Source organism: Macrotis lagotis, chromosome 4 (assembly GCF_037893015.1).
Source record: "Macrotis lagotis isolate mMagLag1 chromosome 4, bilby.v1.9.chrom.fasta, whole genome shotgun sequence".
NCBI lineage: Eukaryota > Metazoa > Chordata > Mammalia > Peramelemorphia > Peramelidae > Macrotis > Macrotis lagotis.
In genome coordinates this window covers 30028751-30038104 of record NC_133661.1, presented here as the reverse complement: position 1 = coordinate 30038104, position 9354 = coordinate 30028751, and the positions used below count along the sequence as shown (strand labels likewise).

Here is a 9354-nt window from a genome sequence, read left to right as displayed (position 1 = left end):
TGCTACAAACAAATTTCTAATAATATCAGCACATTTTAGTTGCTTGGATTCCAGTGATTTTGCTTCTTTGTGACCCTGCAGTGAGACTTTGCCCCTGGAGGCTCTTGCTTCAGGACAGACTGGGTCTTGGTGGGGCCTTCTCATTGGCCTCTCCCCGATGGGGGCTACAGCAAGGAGAGAGGTGTGGGACCCTGGTCAGAAGCGATAATACGAGGGTTGGTACGGACTAGGAAATGTATGACAATGCTTCTCTATCCTTTTACAAGGTCCTTCCTAAAGAACCTGGAGGTCAACACAAGGAAGATGACAGAGGTGGAAAATTCAGGGAAAGTGAAGGGACTCATGCTCACCCTGAAGGGAGAGGGAAGTGGGAAGCCTCATGGTTATGACTTCTACTCCAGATACTTTGCTCCCTGGCTTGGTGTGGCAGAAGACGCTGTGACAGGTGAGTTTGGGTGTGGAGGTGGGTGGTCAGTAGGGAGAGCACCCTTATTAACCAGTCAAGTGATGCCCCCTCCATGACTGTGATAAATACTGGGGGTGCAGGAAGGCCAGAACGATAAGCCTATTTGGGAAATCCAGAATGGCCCCAAGGTGACCCTGAAAGTCTGCAGTGGCCCCAAGCCAACCCAGGAAGACCAGAGTTGCCCCAAGTTGATATGGGAAGGTCAGAGCAGCCCCAGGCCAACATCTCAGGGCACATGTTGCTTTTGATGTCCCAGTAGGCCCCATGCAAGTCATTTATGCCCCAGATAAAAGCGTTCTCATCAGAACTTCTTTCTGCAAATTCGGACCCACATAACCCCAATTGGCCCCAGAATTCTTTCTGGTCCTTCCCTAAGAACGCACCCACTTTGTTCTGCCCACAGTAGGTGGCAATTCAATCTTCATCCTGCTGGAAATCCACTGGACTCCGTGACAGATTTTGCTCCTTGGAGCAACTAGTAAGAATTTGATCGTGATTGTTGGCTTGAAGGTGCCAATGGGAGGGGCAGAGAACTGGGGCACTAGGGGCCCCTCTCAGTTTTCTCCTGCCCACTTGAAGAGCATCCTGGGCTCTGGCAGATCCGGTCTGAGACTCAGAACCTGATCCCTCCCTGCTCTGATCCGTCCTCCACATGCTTGTGAACTGGCCTGCCCAAGGCAGATTGCCTCTCAAGAAGCTTTGATGCCTCCCTATTACCCTAGTGCCACGCCTTCCCAGATCAGTCTTCTAGGCTGGTGACCTGTTGTTCCCGTTGCATCCTTTCCTCTGTCAAATGCTGACTTTTTGTTGCCCAGATGTTCAGCCTGCCCTTTGAATGCCCCTGCTCCAGACCTCATCATTGGTCAATACTCAGCCTCCAGCCTCCCTGGCTTAGGGCCCTTTCCTGATTCTCTCCCATGAATCCTATCTCTCTCCCAAAATTAGTCTCTTACATTATTTTTGTCTTGTCTTATCTACTCCCAGTAGATGTCAGCATTAAGAAATGCTTATTGAGTTGAAGTGAATTGTTTCCCCTCTCCAGATCTGGTGTTCTCCTATGTAAAATGGGCAGGTTGGACCAAGTCGTTCGGCAAGTCCCTCCTGCTCCTGCTCCTGCCCCTGCTCCTCCAGTGGAGACCCAGAGGGGCCTCGGGAGTCCTCTCTCATGCTCCGGAAGCCAGGCAGTGACTTTTGGGCTTTGCAGCAGATGGATGTGAAGCTATGACTGAGGAAGCTGGAGAGGCAAGGGAGGGACCAGCTGGACCCTGGCTCAGGGCAGGCCAGCAGCAGGAACTGTGCTGGGAACCAGAGGCCACTGGCAGGTGGCCAGGGTCTGGCCAGAGGCAGGACCCCAGTCTACTTCCCCAGGAAATATACACATAAAACCCACATTTCCTCCAAAAGGTGGAACTCAGCAGTAAGGGTTAGAAGGACTCAGGAGAATACTCAGGGTAACAACAAAACCATCCCCAAGGAAGCCCTCCCTCCCTGGTGAAGCTGCAGAGCTGGCTGAAGGGCCTTCATTCCACAAGAGAGTCAAAGGGAGCTTATTTGTGGCAGCAAGCCTTCCCTGCTTCTCCCTGGAGAAGTCTCTGTCTCCAAAATACTTAAAATTCTTCCCTTTCAATCCATGCTTCAAAGAAGTGATTGTAGGGTTTCCAATAGCATTGAAAGTTCTCCCAGACAGCATCCATTCTGTCTCCTTCATTTACAGATGAGTAAACTGAGGCAAATTCTGCAACTTGTACAAGGTCACAGAGGGAGTGTCAGTAAATGGGCATTTCTAGACACTTCCCATCTGGTGGACCTACTGCTGGGTGCTAGAGACCCAGAAAGGAACAGTCTTGTGGAACTTACATTACATTGAGGGATACAACACATATGTATGTGTGTGTATAGATATGTATTCATGGACATACATACCTATATACAAAAACCTATATAAAAGATACATGCAAAGTAAATGTACAGTGATTGAGGGCAGAAAGGCCCTCAAAGCTTGGGGAAGGCAGAGGATCAGGAAGTCTCACCCAGAACCCAGACCCCAGAGCTGAGCTTTCAGAAGCAGGGGGATGGGATTGAGGGGGCTCCAGGCAGGGGGAACCATCAGTTCAAACCATGGAGATGGGAGATGGGTGCTCATGTGGGGAGCAGCGACAAGGCCAGTTTGGCCCAACTGTAGAGTGAGGGGATGATGGCTATGTAGCCTGAGGGGAGTGTAGACCCCACCTCATCCCAAGCTCTCTGTCCCTAGCCATCTGACCAGCATCCAGACTAGCAGATGTCCCCAGAGGTGTCCCCAGAGGGCCCACAGCCCCAGGGCAGCGGGGACAAGGACCAGAGAGAGCAGGAGATGGAAGGTCTGGAATAGGAAACGGTCACTAGGCCAGCTTGGATGGAGAGCTGCCATGTGCAGTCAGCCTGGCTAGGTGAACCAGGCCCAGAGCTTTAAGTGCTAATAGTAGAATAAGGTTCTGTCCCAGAGGTTGTGAAGGCCGCGTGCTCTAAAGCCTAGGGTTCTGGACTGCAAGCCAGGACCCAGCTGACCAGATCCCTTCACCTTTCCCTGCTCTAGCTCACTCTCTGGTTGCGGAGAAGTTGCTCAGTTGCATCAGCAGCTCCCTAAGAACACGGAAATCCCAGGTCCAGGCTCTTCCTGTCCTGGGCAATAGGGAGCTCCTGGGGTCTTGTGCCATAGGGTGGCCTGGCAAGGCTTGTGTTTGTGCAGTTTCACTTTGGCAACTGGGGCAGAATGGTTTAGATTAAGTGAAAACTGACACTGGGAGAGACAGGATTGCGAATACCATGTCACTTATTATAGGTCTGTCCCAAAATTTGACTGGGCAGAGGCCAGACTGGGAGTTCTTAAGAATTCTAGGGTCCCCGTTTGGGAGAATGGGTCCATGTCGTCTGCCCTTGCAAAATGTTAAAATTTTTGGTTCATCCAGTCCCATTGTATTGTATTACAATCCTTAATTCATTCATTTATATATGAGTATTAAATTCAAATGTGTTATAATTACTCAGCAAACAAAAGCATCCACTGCTTCCTGCTGACTTTGGGATGGGTCAGGGGCAGGATACACTTTTATGGCATCTAAAGTTTCCTCCTGGGAGAAGGGCCTTCACATCGGAGCCTGTGGACACATGTACTGTGGATGGCCAGCTGCCCTCTTTACCACTGTCATGTTGCTCTCTGTTTCTGTCCAGGATCTGCCCATGCTGTTCTCAGTGGCTACTGGTCCCAGCAGCTGGGGAAGAAGGAAATGCGGGGTAAGAAGACTCCTTTTCCTACTTCTTTTTTTCTTTCTTTTTTGCAAGCCAGTCATACTGTCAGGCCGAATTTGAACTCAGAGCGTCCTGACTCCAGAGTCAATTCTCTCCCCAGTGGTCACCTAGCTGCTCCTCTCCTTTTGCAAGTTTTCTGATTTTTTGCTAGACCCAGGGGTCTAGAATATTAACAGCTACTTAAAGGACATCTAGTTCTTTCTAATTTTACAGTAAATTCTTTGTTTAGTTATTTGTCACACTTGCTCCATCAGCAACCACAATATGTCACCTGATTTGTTCTAAGAGCCACCGCTTCCCTGAAAGGACGAGATGAATGACTTACAATACATTAGAGAACAGCAGCCAGTACAGATAGTCTGGGACCTTGAATCAAGAAATTCTCAATTTAAATCTAGCCTCAGACACTTAGTAGGTGTGTGACCTTGGGCAAGTCACTTAAAATGGAGATAATGATACCTGCTTCCGATTTGTGAGGATCAAATGAGATAACTTATAAAGTGATCAGCTTAGTAGAAAGTGCTGGATTACCATTAGTTATTATTATTATTATTATTATTATTATACTAAATAAAAACATATTGGGTTTTTTTGGTAAGGCAGCGGGGTCAAGCTTGCCCAAGGTCATAGAACTAGGGAACTTCTGTTTTTTGGGTTTTTTTTTAGTTTTTTTGCAAGGCAAACGGGGTTAAGTGGCTTGCCCAAGGCCACACAGCTAGGTAATTATCAAGTGTCTAAAACTGGATTTGAACCCAGGTACTGCTGACTCCAGGGCCGGTGCTTTATCCACTCCGCCACCTAGCCGCCCCCATTAAGTGTCTGAGGCCAAATTTCAGCTCCAGTTCTCCAGACTCCAGGGATGATGCTTATTAAGTTTTTTTGAGTGGATGGAAACAATGTAAAGACTGGCAAATTGCCTTCTGTGGGGGAGTGGGGGGAGGGAAGTAAGATTAGGGGGAAAATTGTAAAACTCAAAATAAAAAAAATCTTTAATTAAAAAAAGGTTTTTTTGGATGGGAGGTGAGGGAAGGCGGCATGAGCAGCTTGGGAGTCATCACAAACATGAAATAATCAATGGATTTGGAGTGTTCTTTGGAAGGGGGGTGAAATAACAGGCCTGGAATTACAAAGGCTTCCATTCAAGAGATAAAACAGAATCCATATTGTTATGAAGTCCAGGCAACTTCCTTAAAGGGCCAGAATGACTCTGAGAGGTGGCACAGTATAATGGAAAGATGAGTGAACCAAGACTCATGAGAACTGGATTCTGGTCTCTGCTCTGTCCAACTCTGCGGGGGATTTTGGACAAGTCATTTCATTCCTTCGGGCCCACGATTCTTTATTAGCAACATTCTCGAGTTGGGTTGAACTACCTCATTGGCATTCTTATTGGAGCATTTCCTCAAATTCATTTCTGAGCCAGCGTGTTGAGGAAGGAGAGAGCCAGTACCCACAATCACACAGGTTTGTAGGCTGTTCTCCCTCCTTCTCCCAAGTCAGAATAACTGAATGCAGGGGATCTCATGCATACCTTGGCTGCGTCCCTGGCCTGAGGATAAGGGCATGCGTGCCATTTTCAAGAATAGCCCTCATTTGTTAGATGCTGATCTTAGCCTACGCTCTGACAAGATCAGTGAGGCCTGTTTGTTGCTGGGTTCTTTAGGAAGGGCAGCTCCAGCCAGAGCAGCGATGAGCACCCAGGGCTGTCATTGCCTTTTTTCTCTTCTGGTCAGTGACACCAAGGAACTAACAGTGACAGGAATTTGATTTGATGGGATAAGGGTCCCAAACCTTCCTCTCTTTCGCAGACTTCTAGTCTCTGACCAGAACAGATATTTTTTGCCCCTGGGACAAGAAATAAAAATAAACTCATGGCTTGAAACATGCCCTCAGTTTAGTTATCAGCTGGATTGAGGGAGAAAAGCGCCATGGGCAGCCTCCTAGCTTAATTGTTCTTTCTAATTAGGTACCAAAACATTGTTGCTTGCATGCTACTGAAGGATTGAAAGGATTGTTATTGCCATTGTATATTGATATCTAAGTTTTAGCTCCTTGTGGTGAAGCCCAGGTCACCCTACCCTAGTTATGACCCTGCTTATAGCTGTACTACATGAGAGGCAGTGAGGTGCAATGGGGGATGAAGGGAGAACCACTAGCTTTTGAGCCAGAAGAACCAAGGGTGAAAGCTGTGGTTTTAATCAAGTCACAACCTCTCCACAATCTCAGTCTCTTCACCTGAAGAGAGGGTGGGTTTTGAACCAGATGATCTCTAAGGTCCATTCTAACTCTAAACCTTTTTTTTTTTAGTTTTTGCAAGGCAATGGGGTTAAGTGGCTTGCCCAAGGCCACACAGCTAGGTCATTATTAAGTGTCTGAGGCAGGATTTGAATTCAGGTACTCCTGATTCAAGGGCCCATGCTCTATTCACTGTGCCACCTGGCCACCCCCTAACTGTAAATCTTATGATCCTTATTTATTGTTGAGTATGGGGGGCACAGGTGCAGCCTCTTCTGTTTGTGAGAGGAGTGGTGTGATGAGGAAGGAGGATGAGATGATTGGAAGTGATCTTGTCTTCTTGACCTGATAAGTTCCCAAAGGGTAAAGGGACATTTCAAGGGAGTCTGTGGACTTGGAAGGGGAAAAATATCTTTTTTTTTATACAGAATTTTCTTCAACTAAATTTTAAAAGATTTTTTTCAGGAAGTGTCCATAGATTCCACCAGGTTGTCAAAAGGGGTTCATATGACTCTTGGTCATAATGACTGATGTGTGCCATCTTACCAATGACTAGTGAATTAAAAAATGGGTAATAACTTTATTTTCTCTGTAGCTTTTCAATGTTCCCGGCATGGAGGAGAATTGAAGATTTCCCTGCAGGATGGTGGAAGGATTGACATCACTGGCCAAACAGCCTTGGTTTTGGAAGGGACTTTGAGCATTTGAAAGTCACCGTGCCAAGGCTTCCATTGCTTCTGATGACTTTTGTGTAGTTAATAAATATTAAAGATAGAATTAAAGCAAATGTGGTTGATGGTCCTCTTATGCATTGGTCACATTTGAAAATTATAGCATAAAAGATATGTGTTAATGTAAATTTAAAAATTGTATGGCAATTGTAAGAGTGGCAGAAAGAGTCCTTTTTCCATTGTGAGAACTTGAAATATACATAATGTCTGAAGCTCCATGAAATTGCTTTCAATGTAAATTCAGTTGTAAGGTCTGCAGGAGAGGAATTGTCTGTTGCCTCTTTTTGTTTCTCTGCAGATTAGAATTTAATAAATGTTATTGATAAACATTCCTACTGTGTGCAGCCTATGTTGTCCATCCTTGCCACTGAGTGGGAAAGCTTTGCCTGAAGACATTAACAGCGTTTTCCTGAGGCTCCTGTCCTCAATGGTCATTTTCATCCATCTTTAGTGCCTCAGGGGTGGCTAGGTGGTGTAGTGGATAAAGCACTGGCCCTGGAGTCAGGAGTACCTGGGTTCAAATCTGGTCTCAGACACTTAATAATTGCCTAGCTGTGTGGCCTTGGGCAAGCCATTTAACCCCATTTGCCTTGCAAAAACCTAAAAAAAAATCTTTAGTGCCTCAGGGACAAATTTAGAAAACTTGGCAAGTTTGGTCTTACAGATGTAGAAGAGGTCTGGTCTAAGATGTACAGGAATTCAGTGGAAAGAGAACTGAATTTGAATTAAAAAGATCAGGGTTCAAATCCTGACTCTGTCTCTTCTTACCTTTATAATCTTGGACAAGTGATAACCTCTCTTGATCTCAGTTTCCTCCTCTGACATCCTTGGACTATATGAGGACTACAGGAGCGTTTGCCTTTCTTAGCTGTTATGAGCCATGGCTCCCTTAGCAAACTTGAACCTGAGGTAGGGCTACATCCACTCCTTTCCTTTGGTCCTGGCCACGTGGGTCTGGAGAAGGTTCTGCCCCCTTCCCCTTCTAGGAGACCTGAGCACAGGTATAGCTGCAACAACAGAGGGGAGAGGGTCAGCCTGTCAAAAGGCCATGGAGAGGGTGGCTGGGTGGCACAGTGGATAAAGCACCGGCCTTGAAATCAGGAGGACCTGGGTTCAAATCCAGTCTCAGACACTTCATAATTACTTAGCTGTGTGGCCTTGGGCAAGCCACTTAGCCCCATTTGACTTACAAAAACCTAAAAAAAAAAAGGTAATGGAGAGGAGAGAGGAAGGGAAGAGAGGGGACCACAGGATTCTCTAGAAGTTTTCAAGTTTGTGAAGTATTTTCTGTTCTCACTTGGATGTCACACGAGCCCTGGGATGAGGGGGTAGTGGTACTAATATTAGCATCTCCATTTTACAGAAGAAGAAACTGAGTCTCCAAGAGGTTAAATGACTTCACTCAATCAATGGATTAAGCATCAGCAATGTGCCAGAAATACAAACAAAAATGAAACTCCCTGGTTTGAGGAGTTTGTGTGTGTGTTTGTATATGTAGTGTGTATGTGGAATGTATGTAGCATGTGTTGTATGTAGTATGTGAATTTATATGTATGTGTTTGTGTGTGTGTGTGCGTGTGTGTGGTGTTTGTGTGTACTTGAACTGAGTTTCAAAGGAAACAAGGTATTTTCAGAGGTGGAGGTGAGGAGGGAGTGCATTCCGGCCATGAGGGACAATTCAGGGCAAAGGTTCAGAGATGGGAGATGAGTAAGGAATAATACAAAAGTCCAGTGTGACTGGACCCTGGGGCTCATGAAGTGAAGTAGTGCATAATAAGAAAGAAAGCAAATAGACCCAGGCCCGGAAATGAAGGGCTTTAACCGTGAAGGGATTTATTGATCCTTAGAGGCAACATAAGGCCGCCAGAGTTTGGGGAACACAGTAATTATGTAATTAGAGCTGGGTTTCATGGAGGATGGATTAAAGAGGGGAGAGACTGAGTTAGACTGATTAGCGGTGGGACAGGTAAGAGTGATGTCATATATTTTCAGACACAGTCAGTGTGGGAATTTGCTATATTTACCTATGTATATTCATTACAAGGGCTTTACTTATTTGTTTTTGCAGTGAGAAGTGAGTAGAGGGCAAGGGGAAGTACAGACAGGGAAGCAAAGCAAGAAAGCAAAACAAAACAAAACAAAAAAGAGAAAAAGGAGGGAGAGGAAGGAAGGAAGGAGGGAAGGAAGGAAAGAAAGAAGGAAAGGAGGGGAGAGAGACAAAGACTTATGTCTGGCACATAAAAGGAGCTTAATAAAAGTTTATTGATTGTTTGACCAAAAAAAAAATGGGTTGATAAGAGCCTGAACCAGAATGATGCCTCTGAGTTGAGCTAATTGTACAACTGGCGATGACAAGATTTGCCAACTGATTGAATATATGGGGGAGGGAGAGGAATGAAGAATGCCGCTGAGGTCAAGCTCACAGAAGTAAAACTGAAAGGATCATCTTATACAACTGCTTCATTTTGTAGATGAGGAAACTGAGTTTCATAAAAGTTAAGGGAGTTGCCCAGTATCATATGATGGTAAGAGTCTACCCTACTTCTCAGATGGGTAGGGGGCTTTTTCTCCCCATACATCCCAAATTTTAATCTGTAGCTCTTGCTACTCAAGATCATTCAACAAGTCAAGGGC

General features: G+C 45.8%; 1 protein-coding gene across 1 annotated transcript; it reads left to right on the top strand.

Annotated features, from left to right (window-relative positions):
- Positions 1 to 100: 100 nt before the first annotated feature.
- On the top strand, positions 101 to 7074 carry LOC141520664 (phenazine biosynthesis-like domain-containing protein). The gene is made up of 4 exons (XM_074232384.1): positions 101 to 181; positions 267 to 445; positions 3677 to 3739; positions 6585 to 7074. Exons 2-4 carry the CDS (start codon positions 304 to 306, stop codon positions 6695 to 6697), a joined length of 318 nt encoding a protein of 105 aa, XP_074088485.1. The 5' UTR covers positions 101 to 181; positions 267 to 303; the 3' UTR covers positions 6698 to 7074.
- The last annotated feature ends 2280 nt before the right edge of the window (positions 7075 to 9354 follow it).

Excerpts from the sequence above, each read along its gene's own strand:
- LOC141520664 (XM_074232384.1), top strand. The coding sequence starts at position 304 with ATGACAGAGGTGGAAAATTCAGGGAAAGTGAAGGGACTCATGCTCACC. Across the intron at positions 446-3,676 it reads GGCAGAAGACGCTGTGACAG|GATCTGCCCATGCTGTTCTC; the intron begins GTGAGTTTGGGT and ends GTTTCTGTCCAG. Across the intron at positions 3,740-6,584 it reads GGGGAAGAAGGAAATGCGGG|CTTTTCAATGTTCCCGGCAT; the intron begins GTAAGAAGACTC and ends TTTTCTCTGTAG.